At 36.2% G+C, this 22,356-nt stretch overlaps 4 protein-coding genes across 5 annotated transcripts; 1 reads left to right on the top strand and 3 right to left on the bottom strand.

Moving 5' to 3' along the window:
* Positions 1–1,015: 1,015 nt before the first annotated feature.
* LOC145777574 (uncharacterized) lies at positions 1,016–20,445 on the bottom strand. Of its 2 annotated transcripts, none has more exons than XM_082588987.1 (7): positions 20,308–20,445; positions 5,658–5,851; positions 4,930–5,072; positions 4,660–4,729; positions 4,150–4,310; positions 1,769–1,904; positions 1,016–1,632 (listed from the first exon to the last, which is right to left on the bottom strand). In XM_082588987.1, the coding sequence occupies exons 1-7, from the start codon at positions 20,379–20,381 to the stop codon at positions 1,541–1,543; spliced, it is 870 nt and encodes a 289-aa protein (XP_082445113.1). In that variant the 5' UTR covers positions 20,382–20,445; the 3' UTR covers positions 1,016–1,540. The 2 variants fall into 2 exon arrangements, with proteins under 2 accessions (XP_082445113.1, XP_082445114.1); XM_082588988.1 differs by having other exon boundaries at positions 4,930–5,069.
* On the top strand, positions 6,303–7,651 carry LOC145777399 (uncharacterized). The gene is made up of 2 exons (XM_082588770.1): positions 6,303–6,780; positions 7,258–7,651. The coding sequence occupies exons 1-2, from the start codon at positions 6,572–6,574 to the stop codon at positions 7,649–7,651; spliced, it is 603 nt and encodes a 200-aa protein (XP_082444896.1). The 5' UTR covers positions 6,303–6,571.
* Positions 7,737–10,287, bottom strand: LOC145777398 (uncharacterized). Its single transcript, XM_082588769.1, has 6 exons — positions 10,017–10,287; positions 9,566–9,752; positions 9,092–9,334; positions 8,727–8,898; positions 8,436–8,584; positions 7,737–8,226 (listed from the first exon to the last, which is right to left on the bottom strand). Exons 1-6 carry the CDS (start codon positions 10,173–10,175, stop codon positions 8,030–8,032), a joined length of 1,107 nt encoding a protein of 368 aa, XP_082444895.1. The 5' UTR covers positions 10,176–10,287; the 3' UTR covers positions 7,737–8,029.
* Positions 10,202–12,453, bottom strand: LOC145777397 (uncharacterized). The gene is made up of 6 exons (XM_082588768.1): positions 12,227–12,453; positions 11,863–11,992; positions 11,324–11,570; positions 10,721–10,898; positions 10,385–10,551; positions 10,202–10,299 (listed from the first exon to the last, which is right to left on the bottom strand). The coding sequence occupies exons 1-6, from the start codon at positions 12,451–12,453 to the stop codon at positions 10,202–10,204; spliced, it is 1,047 nt and encodes a 348-aa protein (XP_082444894.1).
* Positions 20,446–22,356: the final 1,911 nt, after the last annotated feature.

Raw genomic sequence — 22,356 nt, 5'->3', positions numbered from 1 at the left:
AAAATGATGCAACATTGCATCATTTTTATTTTAGGATGTACTGTTTATGACATAACAATCGAAATAAAAGCGTCACTATATTCTATTGTTAAGCTACTACCTCTGTACTTAATTTTTAAACAAGGTGGCACAGCTAAACAATCGAAATAAAAGCATCACTGTAGCAAAACTCAAGCAAAATAGCCATGTTTCACTTTTTTGTCCTAAAATGACCAAAAACATGTTTTTTCAAAGTATCTCATTTTCTGTTGCAGTTAGCGTTTCATACTGTATTGACAACAAATAGGTAATCGTCCCTTCCGGTCATTTTGGCGCAAGTTCCAACTCTCTAGCTCTTACCATATTCGTGATAAGGCAAAAATAGCAAAAAATCCGCTAGCTGGCGCATCAAGATGACGTCATAATGAAAAAATAACGTCATTTTTGAAATCAGTGACGAAAATCCAGTCAGAATTAGACCCGAACCTAATTTTCCTGAAAAGTCGCCTAAAAGTGGGACACCCTACTATGTAGCCTAGGCCATGTGTATTTTCCATCTGCACCGAAATCACACGTCACAGAAAGGTAACACTCATCAAACACAATTCTAATGAAGATGTTGACTCACAAGTCACTGAAGAGGGTGAAGTTGAATTGGAGAAACTTGGTGAGTGTACTCTTAGAATGACAATAGAAACATTCTTGACGCCTTGCCCTTGGAGTGAAGATGATTAGATCAGGCGTACATGTTTTGCACGCAGTCGTAAAAGAGTTTCGAGTACAGTAGGCCTACTTGAAAAGTGTGGTACTACAACGCAATTTTGCATACAGCCTGTGAAGCCTTAATACGCAAGTGTCAATAAAAAGTCATGTGCGGAAAGGTAGATAAATCATCATTATATGGTGTATGCATTCATTGATTAGTCGTAAAGACTTTTTGGGCAAGAATTCTATTGCACCTCCAAAACCTAATACATTCCGTTGGCTTACACCCATACTTCACAGGAAAAACCGACCAATGCTGCCAACTTTCTTCTTTGTAGCATGCTTTTTATTTATTTCAAAGGTAGCTCCTTGAATTATCAAGTCGCATTATTTTTAACCGTTTTTACATACTGTACATTACTGATACAACATAAGGAAATAAAAATCGACAAACTTGGCATTGGATGCTTGTACGCTGAAATGTTAAATGAGCTACTGGCTTCACTCAATTCCCTCTCCCTGATGATGCTGACTGTTAATACTTCACGACATAACAAAACCATACGTAGATAGCTTATGCAAAGTACAGTAGGCATTATATAATCGACAGGATCCACCCTTTCGCGATAAAATTTCGATACAATGTGGGGAAAATAGCAATCGCAAAACCTGACACCAGAAAACGTTACAAATACAGTTGATTGCCACACATAAAAGCGTCAACGGAGACTCACATAATATAATTCAACAACAAAAAATAAATACATGTGCCCATACGTAAGCTGGGCTAAACTATACATACGGCACGAAACTTCTGATATTATCACACAAACCATCAACCCAAGGAAGCTTTTTATCAAGAAAAAAAGTATTTCATGAAAGAGTTAATATTCGGGAACATAGAAGATGTGGGCGCGTTTGGCCCCAACACATCCAAATCGGAAATACCTGCAATACAAGGTAACTTCAATGAACAAAATGTTGAATACTCTACTGCTCAAGTCGCTGAAAATTGGTTTGAAATGAAAAATCGGGTTGTTGTAAAAATTCATCAACCAAGGAAAAAAATCAAGACTGTTCTTACCATTGTCATGTGTCGTCTCCACCGACCCATCACTGCGCCGTACTTCTGTCGTGCGTTCGCCAGTAGGAGATTGAGTGATGATTGTAGTTTCTTCGTGGCCGTTTGCGTCTCGCCTGCTGATGCGTTGCTCAGTAGACTAAACGAATAATACACATTACTAGTCCAGTCGCTGAATGATTTGACCCGGAAAAAAAATAATATTAAGCTGAAATCTTGTCAGGATGTTTGATTGGTAATGTGGAGCCACTAAAAAAAGTCCCATGATTCCTCTTTGGGAATAGTGAGTTTTGGCCGTTTTTCTATAATAGCAGCAGCTCCCATAGGCCAAAAATTTCAAATCGTCTAAAATTGATCTTTTATACCTCATTAGAAAGATAATTTAATGCTGAATCGCTTTCACATAAGAACTATGGTCAAAAATACACACATTTGAAGTTATAAGACTTGTTACTCAATGCAACGAACGGTGTACCAGCCTCATATTTTAATGCTATAGCGAAAATCGATCGCAATAGCTTTGTTGCATTGAGTAACAAGTCTTATAGTACAGTCAACCGCTTCCAGTGGACAGTTTGCTGGGTTAGTTCACAAAAACAGAAAAGTTTTATTAGTCACATTTGAAGTTATTAGCCATTAAATAGGCTACGGACAATAAGGCGGAATCCACCATTGGCTTTAGCGTGGTAGATTTTTGCGAGGAGTGACATGCAATGAATGATTCCATGGTTAAAACAGAGCTTACGAAAAAGCATACAATTTTCCTTCCGAAATTACTCCTCAAACTGATTTTAGAAAACTTAATACATAAACAAGTTTCCATAAAAGTGGAAAATTAAAACCAATTGCAGAGTGTAGAAATTCAAAAGTTGCTGAATCTATAGTATATTTGGAATATTTTATCCTGAATTACTCCCAAACCAATATTGATATATTTTTGATATTAAAACAAACCACACTGAAAAATTTTGACCGGTAAATAGCAAAATTATAGAAATTATGTTAACAAATGTAAAATTCTAGATTTTACATTTTGAGACATTCCTAAAAAAAAACACCGACCTAAAAAAGGATCACTTTTCACTTATAACAAATTTAAGTTCATAATTTTTTTAAATCTTGTAGTAACCAATGTCCAAGTACTAGCATTTCCATATTTTATATTAGAATAAATCAAAGATATTCCGTTCTTCCTTTGACTCTATTTCCCTATTCCTTAGCAATTTCCGTGTGGTTACTTGATGATGTGCGCAAAGAGCATGGTAACAAGCTGCTCTGCTTGTTGGTGGCATTTTTTCTGGTTCCAACACAACTTTGGTTGCCATTTCCATATACTTTCTATGCCTAAAGTAGAATTAACATTGAAAGGTATATGAAATAGTAACTTATTACAGAGATGTTTAAAAGACCAAAAAAATTATCTTGAATTGCCTCTCTTCTGCGTTAATTTAGTTAAAGTGTTACACTCTCACGGACAAATGCAATGTTTTTGAACTGAACTTTTGAGATGCGAGCTAAATTGCTGATTTGTTAATACATGTGGCTTGTTAATTTTCTGTACTACGGTAATAAATATAGAGTGATCTTCAGTGAGAAATATACATGTATACAACAACTGAATTAGCCAATCCTTTTAACACTAACCTGAGTTTCGTTAAGGTATCAAATATCATTCCGCCAGTACATTGCTACAACGATCTTTTAATCATAAAGATCGATTTCGCTATAGCGAAGTCGATCTATGATTAAAAAATGAGGCTGGTACACTGTTTCTTGCATTGAGTAACAACAAGTCTTATAACTTCAAATGTGTGTATTTTTTGACCATAGTTCTTATGTGAAAGCGATTCAGCATTAAATTATCTTTCTAATGAGGTATAAAAGATCACGTTTAGACGATTTGAAATTTTTGGCCTATGGGAGCTGCAGCTATTATGGAAAAATGGCCAAAACTCACTATTTCCAAAGGGGAATCATGGGGCTTTTTTTGGTCACTACACATCATCAATAGAACCATCTGGCAAAGTTTCAGCTTAATAATATTTTTTTCCAGGTTTGACCATATTTTTAAGTTCAACGACTGGATTATACAAATCCATTTGATTGTGTGGACCATGTGGACTCTTGGAGATGTTGAGGCATAAAGTAACTAAGTAAGAACAGGTATATAAATAGTGCAATTCTCCACTGTTTGTTTTTTAACATGTAACGTTCTTGAGACTACAGTACGTTATGGTCAAGAAAATGTTTACAAGTCGTCAAATTAAGCTTCACGAAATTTTGATAGATAGGTTGGCACAAAAGCCCCTGTGGCTGTGAGTATACTTTGTCTCTTTTATAACAAACAGCTTTAAAAATGAAATACTATGAGTGACATTACTCACTCCATCCGATCTTCGTATCATTGATCTCGATTCGCTCATGCTCTGAAAACCAGAGAAAGGAGCGCCAAAGGGCGATAGCTGTCTTTTATCGGCTGTGGAATCGTTTGGGTCGCTTTTGAGGATGGATTCTAGTCCGTCTCGCTGCACATGAGCATCCAAGTCTTCAAATGCACAAGCAAAATACAGTGAATGTAATGTACCAGCATATGACTTTTTGGTGTAGATGGTGAATCCTTTAACAGGAGATTAGAAGCATTTCGGAGTGGCTTATGAGTTTTCTAAACGTCCATTTTGTTGACATGAAATATAGGGCGCATAAAAAATATTCGAGTAACTGCACAGCAATAAATTGGCATATGACCATCCGGACGCGCAAAGAGCTAAGTAGCCTAAGCTATAAAAAGTAGGCCAGCTTCAAAATAGCACTTGAACAATCTATCTTTGTTTCAATTCAGAATTTTTACGATGCTTTTTATGCGATAAACAATAAAGATGCTCAAAAACTTTTACCTGTATCTTGCTGAGGGATAGATTGCTTCAGGAACGGTGCGAACATTGAGCGGCCAAAGAAGTCTTCAATCTATGTGAAAGCAAAAAATTGATGGCCAATAAATCGACCAGCAACCATTATAACAACATTTGAAGAAAGCAACTTAATTTGTTGACAAATGTTTTGTAAATCAGCAAATGTCCTGACGGTTCCAATTACCAGCATGACATAAATCATATAGTATATATAAGATAAAAACAGTTAAAGATATGGAGCTCGTCATGGCGTACCATGGAGTCGAGGTCATTCTGTTGTTGTGAGCTATGAGCATCATCTTCATGACGTGAATATAACTCTTGTTCAGGATCTTTCAAAATCTCATCTCTTAAGGATTTTTTCGGCTGTCGACTATGAGGAGGAAAAGGTCCATCTACTACAAAAAAAGACATGATATGTTATAGGAAAAATGCACAGACATATACAATATACATATCAATTGTTTGAATACCAACTTTTATTTTGAAATGCAAGCTTTCAGCCGATATTTTATATTGCTTTAACATTTGCAGACAATGAATCAATGTAAAAAGAACTGATTTGCTGGTTAGGTAAAGATTTTTGCAAATGTGGTCAAAAAATTTGTTGCATAATCATAATATATTAGATGTTGTAAGCACTTAAAAGGGGTGCTTTTTCAACTTCTTGATGTACACAGTACACAACGCAGTTGCTGTTGAAGTAGGTTAACATCTACACTTTCATAACTAATTTAACAATTAATAATAACGGATAACATACCAAAAATAACTAGCCTATGGGACTCGCACAACATGTAAAAAAACACAGTCATATATATGGAAAATTCATGAAATAATAAATGTCTTGATTACAGGTGATTTCAAAATCCAAAGCTCATTTCACGAATATATGCAAAAAAAGATACACTGTCATGGCATTCAGTGGCAGTTCATGTGATCTGCATGTAGTTTGGATGCATTTCATGATTTATTTAAGTTACCTTGTGGAGAATCAGAAAAGCTATCAAAGTTTCTTCCAAAGCCTCTCATCATTCGATCCATCATTCCAAACAGATCATCTTCAGACGAAGGATCCATTCCAAATGTGAAGGAACTGAATGGCTGATGTTTTCGATAGAAATCATGTTTTGCATCATCATCATCTGAACGATGTATTTCATCAAAAGGATGTTCCCTGTACCAGCAGTATATTGGTTATGAGATATATAGTAGCCTACTTAACGGGCAATAGACATACTAATAATTAGGGCCATTTAAAGTCATTAAAGTCATATTTTTTTCTATGCATCAGTAAGTCGTGAAATCAATTTTAACGCAAAAACCGCATCCCTATGAGGTATATTAAAAAAGTTATGAAGTCATATTTTCCTGGTTAGGTCATATATCAGCTTTTCAAGTTATATAGTCATATTTTTGAGTTATAAAGTCATACCGTTGTATACTTTAAATAAAAAATACCAATTTAAGCGGTGAAGCAATTAAGCACTAAGAAAGTAAGGCAATTTCTGATTGACCGAAGGCAAACTGTAGGATTAGCCTACATAACACTTACAGTCACAGACCTATATTTTATGAGGTCACACATTGAGGTCAACTTAAAGGGCTAGGGACATGAAAAAAAATTTTTTCTACAAAAGTGATTTTCTGATTTTATACGTGGTCAATAAGAATGCCTGAAAAAAAAAAGTTTTTTTGAGCTGTATTTGGGGTGCTTTGAGGGCTTTTTATTTTCACTTTCTGATAGTTGACGATCCGACACGCGTCACTGCGTAAAGGCGACTGTTGAGCGATGACGTTTCACCGGGAATTCTCTCGCATCGATGTCAGATCGCACTGCAGAAATAAGTAATTCGGACAAGCAGCAAGTGAAGTTATTTTGTTTCAATAACGTGGTATGGAGACATTACAAGATTTTAGCAGCGGTTCTGATGAAGAGGCTGAAGTATTTTGTGACTTTGGAAATGAACATCTTCCGATGCAATCTGATCACGACCATGTTCAACCGTACATGTTCGAGCCTTTGGCAAGCAGCTCAGAAGAGGAGATTGAAGTATGTGAAGCAATGGATTCGGATATTGAGCTTCGAACGAACAGCTTAAACTGGTATGTTGTCAGCGTTTGTATTTTTACACACTAAATTTAATTAGCATTACACAATATAGATACCAATTGTAAACAAACATTTGTCTGCGGCCTATAAATGGCTTAAACTGTGGGAAAGGCAATAACTTTTTTGCTGTGTAGCGTTGCGCAATATTAGGCTACTCAATTTACTTTGAAGTTATTATATAACAACATGTGGCCTTCTATAAACATTCCTTTTCAATCGATGCGACCATTACGGTAATCATCCCAAGCATTTCTATAAGTAGGCCTACCGGTAGTAAACTGCGTTACCCACCAGGTTTCACTTCTTGGACGACCGCGTTTCCTCTTCCCATCCACCTTTAGATCTAGTGCCTTTCTAAGAAAACTTCCTTACACTGATATCAAAACAGTGTTTATTTTAACACTACAGTACACAAGTGATATGCATGCCGTATGGCTATTGCAATTTGATTTTTTTTTATAAAATTACAGGTGCAAGTGCGACAACTGCGATATCCTTCCAACAGTAGCGGAATGCAGGTGTTGCACCGAAATAGAGTGCATTGCCCAAAAAGTAAGAGAAGGACGGGAGACGTATGGCTGCGAAATAAAGTGCATAACAGAGCACCCTGGGTTTCAGGCAGCCTGTCTCAATGTGGATGTGTTAGAAATTGCCTGGCTGCAGTACAAGCAGCAGTATGGAGTTCATGGGGCTCCTGAACATAAGCGCCATAGGCACATTGCATATAGGCAATTAGCCCGTTGGTGTTGGGGGTACCTTGGTCGAAACCTTAGAGTGGTTCTTCCAGCATGCGCCGTGACTTGTATAAGAACCCAATTCTCGCTCCAAAACAATGAGGACGATTTCGTTGGATTTCAACTGTAAATACCTGAAGAACAACCTAAGACTTGATATGGCTTCTTCTGAAGAAGCCATATCAAGTCTTAGGTTATATCGATATTATTGTTTAATACGTAATGTTTCGCCCCCTTAATAAAGTACTTTTACAAGACTCACCACTGTGTGTTATCTAGTTTGATACAAATATGGTGCAATAGGCTACTATGTTGCATTGTAAGTTACTTTATAGCGGTTAAGTATGTCCGCGATGGTATTAAGCAATAAGTCAAAGAAATGGCAATGGTGAAAAATGAAATCAATGAAAGATAAACAAATACGACCACCAATCCCAAACGAAAGCGAAATATGAAATAATATGCTGTACGGCGTACATTCAAAAAACACAGAAGTACATCTATAAGGTTATGAACTTTCACTGTTATTAACTGGTGCGCTTGTAAGAAAACGCGATATATGATTGTTGACGACACTCTGTTTATCTGGACGCTTGAGATTGTGACATAAAGGAGGAGGGGTTTCCCATGACAACTCCTCTGGAATGTCATTACTAGCATCTTCAACTCTTGAAGTCACTTCAGCTATAAGTTCAGCAACGTAACCTGCAAAGCAAGGGTTATAAAATATATTTCTAGTCAATGTTCATCGCGTAATTTAACCGAAGCAAGCAGCTGCAACTGTCGAAGAATAGCTGGCTGAGTGTTTAGGGACTAGCAAATGCTTATGAGTTTTAGAAACGAATAAACGCACTATTAGGTTGTTTAAGTAGACTTTAGCACATATTTCAATTTTAGAAGACATGTATTCTTACTGAAGGTACACTCTTGCATTATCTTTTTTAGCGTGTGAGAACCTCCTTTGCCTTTTGGAAAGGAAAGAGAAAACTGCAAATTTCCGTCTTTTGTTTTAGCTTGCTCCTTTCTGCTATTTTCATTGTAATGAAGGGCCGCAAGTAACAATCTAAAGTTAAACATAAGCGTTGATTACTGACGATGACAAGCTGTTTTTTAGCAATCTCATTGCATTATAACTCTGTAGGCTTATTACATTCTTAAAAGCCTCTTTAACAATGGTTAGGCAGAATATTTGCTGAATGGCTTACCTGCATTTCATGGCAGCATAACCAAAGTGAAACATTTTGGGTGCAAATTGATTGACAAGACTGTGGTAGGCCTCTATGGAAAACGTCTGCCCTTCCGGGGACAATTTCGTGACATCTTTTCGTAGATTCTTGCTTCCCAACAATCCTGTCAAAGCTTCATAACATTCAGATCCTGAAAATAAAGAGTCTTGCTACTAAAGTTCACATGTCAACTTAAAACACTTAAAAGCCAAGTCGAAAATTGCACAAGGTACTTTATCCAACACTGAGCGAATATAAGCAGTTAGCATGCTTTTGAAACAGCCTTCTTTTATGTTACTGCAATCACACTTGAGGTTAATAAAGACAATAAGTACAGAACGAACCTGCTGTGAAGTACTTCCTTTTCGCAAGTGGCAGATGTAAGCACGAAGGAAATAACTCACTGTGTCCAGTGTGGATGTCACATATGTGATTTGGCAGAGAGTCCCATTTAGCTAAAGCTAAATCACCATTTCCATCACTTGTCAAACCACACCAATACAGATGGTTTATAATGCTTTGTCGCCATTTCGAAACAAGCTCAAATCCCTTCTTCTTTTCTACAGCAACAAGTTTTTTCGAAAGACCTTAACCAAAGGAAATTTACAGAATTAGCGAGTTGCCTGCAGTATAAAATGGTTTACGAATGACTAGATCACTAAATGCTCCATTCACATTGCAATAACTAATGCATTTAGCAAGATCTTTTTTGGCACAAACTAAACTACATGAAAAATGAGTAGACTAATAGAGTTAAACTTGTTGTTTAGATCGTTAATCGTTTTATGGTTTTCTTTGCTTCAACGTTTAGCGCTTACCTTTTGCAACATGCCATATATCAAAGTAATGCGTCATTTCTTCATGATCCTCCCTAATCCACTTCTGTATCTGCAGGTGTCTGTCCGTAATCAATGTGCATATGTTGACTCCAGCACTAGAAAGGGTATGGAGACACCTTTTCAATCCCTCTAATTCCATGTGGTAACTTCCCTTGACCTCATTACTCTAAACACACGTCTTACATTAGGTAGAACAGTAGTAACTACTGAGGGAAAACATGTATTCGTTGTATACAATACTCATGTAACTTTTAGGGAGCTTTCCATTACATTTGTGATTTGCGGAAATAGCAAAATTACGACATCAGAATTGTGGGTAACTCCATTTAATATTATATATATATATTCCTTTGAAAGATGAAAATACAACATAACATAATTCGGGACACGATTTTGTAGCAAGTAGCATCGTAAGAACATGTAAACTTACCTGGACAATTTCCATGCTTAAAATACGGTTTTGCTTCACATCCATCAGAGTATAGCTTCCGTATTTAGCAGAGTGGCCCATAGAGTCACATCTTGCATCACCACCACAAATAAGATTAACATCCTTCTTTGCTTCTTGCAGTACATTCTGTTGCTTCATACTCCAGACATGGTTGACAGCAGGTATTAAAAACTTTTTTTGATGTCGAAAAAAGGTACGCTTTTCGTAACACTGAACACCCCAAAAGCGCAAAAAACGTAAAGTTTTTGTAGGTAGTGCTCCACTGAACAAAATAGAGGAACTTAACGAGATATTTCCTTCTGGTATTCCACCCACAAATGGCTGACTAAACCATTTGTAAGACTGACAGCAGTGATGGCAGATTTGTTTAACTGCCAACAGTGTTCCCTTGCATGTACTGGAAGTTGTTGCTCCTGCCTTACCACATAATTGACAGATTAAAAACAAACTCATGAGCATGCTATGGAAAATCACATATTTATTTTCCGGTATTGATTTTTGATTAGCTTCTGATCTGGAAAATACAAAGAAAATATCAATACATATTTCAAAGTGGATGTAGCTGGACAAATTGAGGCATTCTGCCAATAAAGACCTGACCTACTCCAGCTCAATAGGCAGCTATGAACTCCAGTTAGACATTCCAAGTGTCAACACAAGCCAGAATATTATGCATCACTTACTCATTACATTCGAAAGAAATGGAATCATAAGATTCATTGTAATCTTCATCCAAACATTCATGCATGTCTTCTTCATTTTCACTATGGATGGGAGTAGAAGATTGAATAAAATCCATTACCGGTATTACACATTGAGTTGCGGCATCACTACATCTTATCGGTACATTGCATTGGATGCCTAAAACATTGCAGAAATTAAATGTGGCTGATACAGCTAGTCAGAAATTATGTTAACTAGTATGTATGTTATGTTAAATAATGTTTACAGTAGTATTATGACTGTGGTATTGTCTCAATGAAGGATTTGCTTTTTTTCATTGTAACACTAACATTAATCTTTGATACTTTTAATGCAATGTTAACTATTGGATGACACTAAAATAACTTTAGTGGATCATTGAAAACTTTTAGCACATGTGGATTGTGTAACAATTTACCAGTAGCCTACATACAATATACTTCACTGCAGTACAATAAGTTATTTACAACTTGATGAAGAAGGAAAAAATAATTTATTTTAAACCTTGGGCAGTGTAGCATGATTATGAAATCGACTAACATCGATAGGCTAGCATCTAGTAACCTATTTAACAAGTTTATTACCTATACTTCTGGTATTGGAAACATTAACGGTTTGGGTCATTGCAACTTTGCATTGTGGATTTATAAACATGGCTTCATAAATCATCAAAGGCTGTTCCTGTTCATCAATTGCTTCTTTTGTTATACTAGTAGAGTTTTGACCAGCAATTAACTCTGTTTCCACAGACACCACTTGTTGATCTACAAGGCTGCTACCAATATTTTGGGTTTCTTTCGAATGCACTGTAGTTACTTCATGTTGCAAAAGCTGAAATATTTTTTGGCATCAGTACCACATAAAATACTCTCTAAGTAGACTAATACAGCAGTGCACTTGACATGCCAGTATAGAACTTAACATATGTGTTAATTAAAGAAAAAGTACGGTACTTAAAGGCAGTCTTATGAGTAGAAAAGAAAATTGATCATTAACACCTTTATATGTAGGCTACGAGATAATTTACTAACCTTCACGTAGTATAAACACAAAACCTGAATAGTATGAGAGAATATAACTAGTAGGTTTGCAATTTATAGGCTAGCTATGGTAGCTAATTTACTTGTTGAACTCGGCGCTTTCTGACAGCACTCCTCTCTGTCTTTGCATGTGGTTCAGCCGTAGACGTACAAGCTACGTTTTGCCGCAGGCTAAGAATTGATGGAACTGCACGTTTCTTGAGAATCCTTTTACTGAAAGTTTAATTATCTTACAGTTAACTCTCAAGATTATTTAAAAAAAAAACTTTCTTGTCCTGCTGTAAACCTTATCAAAGATCAACTTTGAAATAACGACATTAGACTAACCCAATTAATGTGTGACAGTGGTAGTCTAGCTTAATAACACTATGGTAGTTTAGTATAGCAATGCAGCAATGAGCACTATTGGAAATGCAGTCTAACCCAGGCTAGGCTGTAGAAACTTACCTGCCTGAAAACCCCAATTGTACTTGTAGACTCGATTCTTCAAATTGGTCATTATCAAAGTGTACGGAACAAATTTGTGAGCTTGCTTTAGCCTTCCAATACTTTCGGTTTTGTTGAACAAATTTCTGCCATTTTTTAAACAGGTTTGGATCTTTGGGAAACTGATGAACACTTATCCCAGGCTTCGGATTATTGCTGCATCCCCAAACAACACATCTTCCAGGCATTTTTGCTCCAACAAATAACTTTTACAAATGAATTAACAGTTTATTTTGTAGCCTAAACCTCAACTAAGCAAATGAAACGTCGCTTTCAGCTGTCTTAATGCAGTATATGTCTTTATGTTGTCGTGTAATTGTCTTTGCTGTGAAGGTTAGAAATAAAAACAACTGAACTGAACTGAACAGTGAAAAACTACAATCGTTCATCAATTCACCGGTGTGACGTAGAAAGGGAATTTCCCGAAGACATTTTCGGAAAGGGGCTACAAAAACCTTATGTGTTGGATTCGTGATTTCAAAAAATAAAAACACACACTTTCAGCTTGTTTTAACCAATTTTGTTGATAGGGGTTGTTCATGATACTATTCCCTACAAGAATAATCCAAAAAACATCAATCAAAAAAATCATGTCCCTAGCCCTTTAATACTCAAAATGGAAAGTTGTACGTACACCATCAAAGAGGCCCATGCTGATCTAAATGCCCTTGATTTCGGAAAACATCCGCTTGAGCTCAAAAATTACATTAAGAAGCGATTGGACAAAAACGATGTGAAACAAATTATGGAGCTACAAAGACAAGACATTTCACCAGCGCTTTATGCAAAACTGCAGAAGTGTCAACCCACATCAGCGTCTGTGGAGTAGGGTGGATCAAAAAAAACGAATTTTTAGGTTCAGCTTAGTGCATCTGCCAAAAGATGCAGTTTGGGCTATCTTTTACATTGGTACTTGAAAAAATATTTTTTGACCCCGTTTGACCCCTATCCAAGAGCTCTCTAGTGACCGCCGAGGCAAAATTCCTTAAATTGACTATAATTTTTTTTCTAGTGGTTGCAGGCTAGTGGTTTTGATGTCTATCCCCACTAAATCAAGTCTTGGGAAGTCATTTCTGCAGTTTAAAATCATCTATGGGCTAGCAAAATGACATCAGAGCCTTTATTCAGCAAAAATGCTTGAAAAAGTTGGAAATTTATTGTTTTTTTTAAAAAAGGGCAAAGAAAAACAAATTCATAATGCTTCTAAAGGTATTGCTGTTAATACACTGAAGCAAACATATAAAAGCAAACAATTACCGTATGAAGTTAATAGCAAAAATGCTGCCTTTAATTTGTGCATCCAATTATCCATAGCATTACAGTAATGGACACAAAATGCATGACAACGGGTTCAGGCGAAATCAGTATGTTAGTGTTTTGTTGAGGAGCTTATATCAAATCCTGCAGACATATCTTTCTTAAAAGGAATGATGACAGACAGGACAGCCACAATAGCCGGATTTGACTCTATTTTATTCGCACGAGTCAGAAGGAAAGAAAGTAGGATTCTAAGTGCAGAAAAACGACAAAAACACTCTAAAAAAGAAACGCAAAAACTGCTTCTACTGTAGCTCTTAAGATAAGGAACTTCTCTGGTCAGGTTGTTTACATCACATCGGTGAAATCGTTGTGTCATGTATCTTTGAAGATTTGAAGCTAGAGGCTTCAAAATAACCACAAATGAGCATCTTCATGAGACTCCGCAATAACTGGGATTCTATTCCACAGTGGCCAACTGCTAAGTACACTGGATATCAACAGCTTTCCAGTAACAACACACGATCTCATTCAGAACCTTAAAGATGACGTTGTTCAACTTGCACAAAGCAAATACAAGTTCATTTGAGGCGACTATAAATAACTTATGAACTTGTGCATTGCTTATATCAGTCCTGGTCTACAAAATGTGAAATTCTACCGTTCTGGGGCCACACACAAGGCCAGATGGATGGCCAAATTGATTCATTCCTATTAATTGGTGCTACTGGAAAATCAAATAGCTAAGTTACCTAAGGGAACTATCACATCAGTTTCACAAGTGGCTAAATTGAAAGATCTCATGAATTTTATTTCACTCGTCTACTGTATATATTGGTTTCGGTGCAGTGTTGCTGCAGATGCTCCTTGGAACTGTTTGACTATGTACAAGAACATTCTCAGATATGGAGCAGTGCATAAGTTGATATTAAATGCTGCTGAACGTAGCTTCAAACGTCAATTTTGGTATCTCTCTGCTGAGATGGTACCACTGGACTGGCACTGTTCAGCTCTGAAGTTCAGGAAGAGGAAACATCAGATGGCTGATGAACTTATACATGTAAAACCTACAGATCCTGTTTTTACACCAGCAGATCGGTTTGGCACTGCCTAGCTACGGACCACGTTTTCCATCAGAAATCAATCTGGAATCAAAACTGACAGATTTTATCACAAAGGACTCTCGGTTCTTTTTCTCTGTTTTAGAGATAAATGATGATTTTCTTTATCAGTAGAGAAATGGTCTGAATCAGAGTCGTACCAGAAAGCTGTTTACAATGTGGCTGAACATGGAGTTAAACTGAGCACCGATTACCTACATTGTGCCAGAAACGAGGAACACTATCAAAACATTTACAAATAGTGGAAGCTAACAGAAAAGACACACCTAATTTGAGAAAGAGAAAAAACTAATATCCTCTTGCACAGATTAGACTAGTCGATCACATTGCCTTCTGTGACAAAATGTGTTAGTAAAAGTTTACAGTTACTGTATACATACAGATTCAATACCAGGCTTTCATGTAGCAAACTTACTAGCCTATTGGTAACTTTCTATGTGTATTTGATCTATTTCCAGTGCGAAATTAGAATTTTAGACCACTTCCGCTCACTGGAGTTGTATTTTTAGCTATTCCAACATGTAAAAAATGTGAATTCACAGACAACTTGTATAGACAAGCATATTCTTTTAATTCCCTGTACGATAAATAGTCGAACAGGCAAAAGTTTTATGCATATTACTTTGTTGAAACATACAAATTCTGTTGAGAAGCGTGAAAATACCGGTAATTCAATATTTACTTAATGGCAAACCTGAAAATTTGAATGGGATGGTGGCCCACATAAACGTGCCCCAATTCTACTGATTTTTGGACCAGCAAAGATTCTTGGCTAGTGGAACAATCTCACAAATCTACAAGTCAATAGTACAAAAAAAAGTAAAAAACAAGGGGGTTGTGTGCACACTACCCAGGATGTGTTCAATGAGATGCTTATTCAGAAGCCAAATGCAAGTTTTGCCTCTATTAAACATCATATAAACTCAATTAAGTTAAGTGTGATCAGATATTTACAAACATTGAAATAAACAATATCTAAAGCTGTAATAAATGCAATAGTTAAGTTTACACTGTCAAATAAATATATATGCGGCATGCAGCTGCACTATCGTATGCTTCTGTAGTCTATCGGACCTCATATCACCTCACCACCTCATTGGACTAGAGGCCAGTTTGCACACAAATGGTCACACCCTAGTGTGTTTTACCTAGGTTACACTTTTTTTAGTATTTCATCCATAAAACTGCCCAAAATATCAAAAAATGCCATTTCTTTCCCATAAAATGCCTTTTTTAGAGCAAAAATGTCATTATGCAATTTTTGCTGCCCATGCATCATTTTAGACTGCAGAAGTGACTTCCTAAGACTTGATTTAGTAGGGTTAGACACCAAAATCATTAGCCTACACCCACTAGAAAAAGTATTATGGCTAATTTAAGGAATTTTGGCTCGGCGGCCACTAGAGCGCTCTTGGATAGGGGTCAAACGGGGTCAAAAAATGTTTTTTTAAGTACCAATGTAAAAGATAGCCCAAACTGCATCTTTTGGCAGATGCACTAAGCTGAACTCACAAATTAGTTTTTTTTGATCCACCCTACTATGGAGCGCTCACTTTCCTTACTAAAGTCATTTTTACGTCCAAATCGTAACTTCAAAGACTCTAACATTCCACACTACATGAAACTATACTACAACAGTGGTTTAAAATAAAAATGGATGTGTATTACTGTTATGTTGCGTATGTTTTACTCTTTAGTTCCGTGAGTGACGTTGTTTGTATGTAAAAATAAACGATTTTCACATAAAGTCATATTTTCCAAAAAATAAAGTCATATTATTGATTTTTTAAGGTCATATAAAAATGGCCCTACTAATAATGCTCCAAATATCATACTTTTATTGCTTAATATCTAAAGCCAATGTTGTTCGATTACTATTACAGATATTAAGAATTGCAGAATACCATTATAATTGTAGCTTTACTGTGTGACATTGTAATGAAAATGATGATGTTTTTATAATGGTGCAAAGTCTGTTCACAAAAGAAATATGAGAACAAAAATAAGTAACGCAATATAACTATAAAGATATTTGCTGTGGAGAGTTTTACTTTTTAAACCCAACAAAAGCCTAATTAAATTTGAAAAAAGTGCCTATTTACATCCTTTGCATGTCTGGCCTACAGAATTCACACTACAAAAAAGAGTGAGATGGATCAATGTAAAAACTGTTTGAGATTGTGTTTTATCCAATGAGTCATTCCATCCTTAATTTAGGTGCTTGTACACCCACGGTTTCAGAATTTTATGATATACGTATTGTATTCAGGTAGAGCTCATCGAGACAACTCTTTTAAAAAAAAAATTAGCGTTCTATGACCTTCGGTTCTCGAGATACAAGGGATTGCAATTTGGCCACACGAAGCACAAATCTGGTTACGCATGAGTGATTTTTAAGTATATTTCTTATATAGATGGTAGAAGAGTGGGGAAAATTGCTATTTGGGGGTTTTCAGAGGTGCTGAATTCAATAAAAAAGGTTCCAAATGGCTCAGAGCAGTATATAGTTTGGCTCCACAGTTATTTTTTACTTCTTCACTTCAACCGGTCGAAATCCGCATGCAGCCACGATGAAAATTTTCGGTTTATATCTCAAAATGAAGATGAAGAGTGCTTCTAACAGGAAAAATTTTTCAGTGTATATTTATAAAACTTAAATAATGTACCAATCTTTTATGGCCATGTTCAGAATTTCTCAAATGCAACCCTACTACTCTGCCAGTGTTAACCTAGTGCAACACTCTTCATGTACTGTTTTAAGCATTATGTTTTGAAACAAACTGCTGCTGAATTCTGTTATGTAAATTGCGAGCTAAACAAAGATATGGACACTGATTAGTTTTGATTTCAGTCACAAGCAATACAACTGCATAAGGTGATTTCAAAAGCAGAAAATTAGGCTAGCAACAGCCAACAACGCGTTTTCACATGGTTAATAAAGTTTTTTTTTTCACTCAAAGTGTATTACAGTAAAATCAACTGCAAAGGTTGCCAATCTGTTAATTTCTGTTTTGCTCTCCTGAAATGACATACAGTTCTTTCTCTTTTTTTTGAGAAAGCCTTGTGTGTAGTGTGACCCTGCTCGATCTAATGTTTCAATAAAATGTTTTTGAAACCATAAAATAACATCAGTTTTTGTTCAACATTATCATAAGCATTAGGAAATGAAAGAATGTTAGTTTATTGGTGATGTCATTGGGATTTTTTTAATTCACTGTTGAAGTGTTGGTGCTTTATAATTATGTAGTGTACTATATGGACACCTTACTGCAGCAGTTTAAATTTGCATTGCCTGGTGCACTAGGCCTATATTCTTTGTATTTACAAAATACTGGTACAGTCAAACTTCGATACTATACCACCTTGCTATTATGCCACCCTCGCTACTATACCACTTTTGATCGTCACCAGCTAAATTCAATAGAAAATATATTCACAATGCCACCCCTTACCCTCGCTAGTATGCCACATGAGAGTACAGTGTTACTGTATTAACGAAACAATTAACGGTACAAACGAAACGATTAAACGGTTGTAAAACGGCAAAAGTATATGTATGTGCATGTAATGTGTTCTTTCAAGTTATCTACTTTAGGTCAGCCCAAAACTATGAAGAATCATCAGCTGGCGCATGTTCTTTCGGCGAATTTCACACACCTTGTCGTCTAGCCAGCCGATTGCATCACACTGGGCTTCCCGCTTCTCTGCTGCATGAACTTCCAGATAGCGCTCCATGCCCGCTGGGCATCCCTGAACGAAACGATTTCTTCCTCAACATTTATCTCATCATCTTCGCTTTCAACCGGCTCCTAGCTGCGCAACATTTCCTTCGCAATCTCATCCAGTGTGAAAGGTCCACCAGTCTCGAGGCGCTCATCAGCTTCAAGAAAGTCAGACAGCTCGATCTCTTTGTTCTGGTGCATCTTTTCCTCGGAAGGCAGCGCTTCCCAGATCTCGAGCAGATTAACACCATCTGGCTCAGATTGGATTTCCTCGTACAATTATAATCGTACAACACAACGTGGCATTACATGGTCAGTGGTCACGTCACATGGCTGTTTTTACAAACTCTCGCTACTATGCCACCCTCGCTACTAGTACTATGCCACTTTTTCTCGGTCCCAAAGGGTGGCATAGTATCGAAGTTCGACTGTATTGAATTCCCGTGTTCTTTTGATGACTTCACATGCACTATTGTAACATAATTATAATGTTCATTGTTCATCTAAATGCAACATAAAAATTGTATTATTGTATATATATATATATATATACTTGCTGAATTTTGGAACATTAAGATGTTTTATCCAATGTATCGAAAACATGCCAAGGTGCAAAGTAGGCCTAGGTGCTTTGCATTTGCTCTTGCCGGCATTTTGGATAGTAACAGTACTCTAGTGTGTGTTTATCCTTTGATCAGTTTGACAAAGAACTCTTTGAAACCAATCCATACTTTCTGTTATACAGCCTTTGTCAGACATTAGTTTGTAATCATGAGAATTAAGTTGTAATTGTATATATATATGAAGAATTTAGACAATGGTTTAACACTGATTTTCCACATGGCCATAAATGATAAAAGATTGGTACATTTTATAAATATACACTGAAAAATTTTTCTTACTCCTGTTAGAAGCACTCTTCATCTTCATTTTGAGATGTGAACCGAAAATTTTCATCGTGGCTGCGTGCGAATTTTGACCAGTTGAAGTGAAGGAGTAAAAATAACTGCAGAGACAAACTATATACTGCTCTGAGCCATTTGGAACTTTTTTTATTGAATTCAGTACCTCTGAAAACCCCCAAATAGCAATTTCCCCCACTCTTCTATCATCTATATAAGAAATATACTTAAAAATCACTCATGCATAACCAGAATTGTGCCTCATGTGGCCAAATTGCAATCCTTCATATCTCGAGAACCGAAGGTCATAGAACGCTAATTTTTTTTTCAAAAGAGTTGTCTCGATGAGCTCTATCTGTATACAATATATCATAAAATTCTGAAACCATGGGTGTACAAATATTTTTTTCCCTAAATTAAAGATGGAATGACTCCAATATGGCAACCCTAACTAGGGTTTTAGATCGAAGAGATGTGAAACTACATCTACTTTTACCTTATTTGCTACTGGTACACTAGAAAGAATGTTTTTTTTCCGTTTTAGCATGTAGCATTTATTGTACGGTACCTTTTGTAGGTTACATATGTAGTAGTAAATTTAGTTCTAAAGCAATTTAAGTAAATTTATAAAAAAAATATGTTTATCAACTACCGTACAACTCAGATAAGCAATTTATTGTTGCAACTTAGCCTAGCATGAAGCAGAAAGAAGTATGCCTTCAATCGTATTGAAAGCTTGTGTGACGTAAGATTAAGGCCTGTGTAGACTGCTATGATTAACATTTGCAAATATTCCAAATGATGCCTTATTTCAAAAACTTTTTACTTAAATACAACAATGTTTGAACAGACCACATGACATGTACATGCGGTCTGGTAGTTAGGGCAACTCCAAGTACAATAACTCTTGGACTGTTGTACATCAGAAAAATGGAGCTTTCTATTCGGTAATGTAGCCTTACCTCCTTAGCTTAACTTAAGTAAAACTTAAAATGCTTATACAATCAGTCAAAATTACCATCAAGTATAAATCTTCTTACCTAGGCTTGTTTGATGAGTTCACATCAGCAAACCTCGAACGGAGAAATTGATCAAGAATGTCTTTTAATGTCATCACTTTTACTAACTATCAAAATTCATTAAGCTTACCGGTAAATATCTTAAGTAGTCCACTTAAAACAAGCTTTGTTTAAGTTGAAATTAGCATTTCTAAATTGTAGTTCGATAAGCTACGAGCTTTCACAAGTCTGAGAAAAACCAAATCAACTAATTCTCATCAAAAAAAAAAAAAAACAAATAAAGGCAGCTCAAAGTGCAGTATCGTATCCTTTTGCATAACCTAATGGAAATAGTTACTGCAAAAGGACAATATAGCCTACCATAATTATAAAAACATTTGGGGGCCTGCAAAAGGAAGGAAACTTTATTAACGCCTCATTTGGACAAGCTTGCTTGTTATTTTGAAGTCCCAGTTCTTTTACATATCAACCCTAGCGTTTTTTTAAGTTTTTTCTACAAGGTCAATGACAAACTTGCGTCTCTCTTCTTTTTCACCGTTACTCGCTTTTGTAATTCTGAAGTGTTACCATACTATAATTGAGGACTGAGGTACCGTATGACGAAATCACACAGAAAGATGCAAACTTGCTTTGTTTTTGTTTAGAATTGGACTGTGGCAGACTAGTGTTGCCAGACGCCATCAAATCAATTTCATACACTTGTAAATCCGGGATAATTTTCAAGTTTAAAATTTTTTGGGGGTCTGCAACAGGAAGGAAACTATATAACGCTTCCTTTTGACAAATCTGCTTGTTATTTTGAAGTCCCAACTTTTTACATGTTAATCTTAGCATTTGTTTATAATTTTTTCAAGGTCAAATACAAACTTGCATCTCTTCTTTTTCACCGTCCTTCGCTTTTGATATTCTGAAGTATCGCAATTGAAAGTTTGTGACTCGACCTTTTTCATTGATGTAGGTTATCCTCTAGTTATAAATACCCTTTTATAAATAACTCAATATCCTAAAATTAAAAGATCTGCACAAATTTGAAATTGCTAAATTTATGTAGGCCTACCAGTTTAGTTTTAATTCATTACCCAGCACTTTTCAAAACTATTTTAAAAAATGGAACGAAATTTACAACCTTACTACTCCAAACTCCACCAACCTAAATTACTATTATTATCGATGCACAACCACCAATATCCCTAACAACCACTAAACTACAACGCTCTATAAAATACTTTGGCCCAAAAATTTGGAATAATATACCAGTTGAAATTCGGAAATCCTCTTTCCCAACTTTTAAAAGAATGTAGCCTACAAAAAGAAAATTATTGACACAGACTAAGCAAATGCTAAATTACTAATCAGACTTGCAATTGTAAGATAGGTTTCGTTGGCCTACTTAAATTTTTAATTCCTAATCATCTTGGACAGCTTTTATTTATTTATTTGTCTGCTGCTTGACTTGAAGACCTTGAATGGTCACTTCGCAGCCTCCCGCTGCTATGATGCTATTATCATTTTCTTTTTTTAATTGTAATCTTTTCAACATTTTTACTTACATTGTAGCCTACTTTAATTTATCGTAGGCTACGGGAACGTTCAAATATTACGTAACGCCTTCGAGGGGGAGGGGGGGTTATGCAAAACGTTACATTAGCGTCACATCGGGGGGGGAGGGGGTTCAAGCAAAACGTTACGTAACGCTTTCGAGTACGGAATGGTAGTTTTTTGTGCTGATTTCGTATTGAAAAAGCGTTACATGGGGGAGGGGGATTGAAAAAAGCGTTACGTTGGCGTTACGTGGGGGAGGGGGGGGTCAAAAATTCGGAAAAAAAGCGTTACGTAATATTTGAACGTTCCCTACATCTTTTTTGCAGCAGCCAATAAACATCTATCTATCTACCAATCTCTGGATGTCGCCCTATACTAAGCTACTATCTTGCTCTGCTGAAACCAGTCACTGGCGGACACTGTTTGATGAAAAAAATGAAAAAGCAGTAGGCTTCCGCAGTTGTTCTTTACTTTTTTTCTTGTTAGCACCACCTTGAAATCGCCAATCTTGCAACCCCTTTTAGAATG

Source organism: Aplidium turbinatum, chromosome 9, assembly GCF_918807975.1.
Source record: "Aplidium turbinatum chromosome 9, kaAplTurb1.1, whole genome shotgun sequence".
NCBI classification, from domain to species: domain Eukaryota; kingdom Metazoa; phylum Chordata; class Ascidiacea; order Aplousobranchia; family Polyclinidae; genus Aplidium; species Aplidium turbinatum.
The sequence above is the reverse complement of the archived record's forward strand: the minus strand, read 5'-3'. Positions and strand labels throughout refer to the sequence as shown.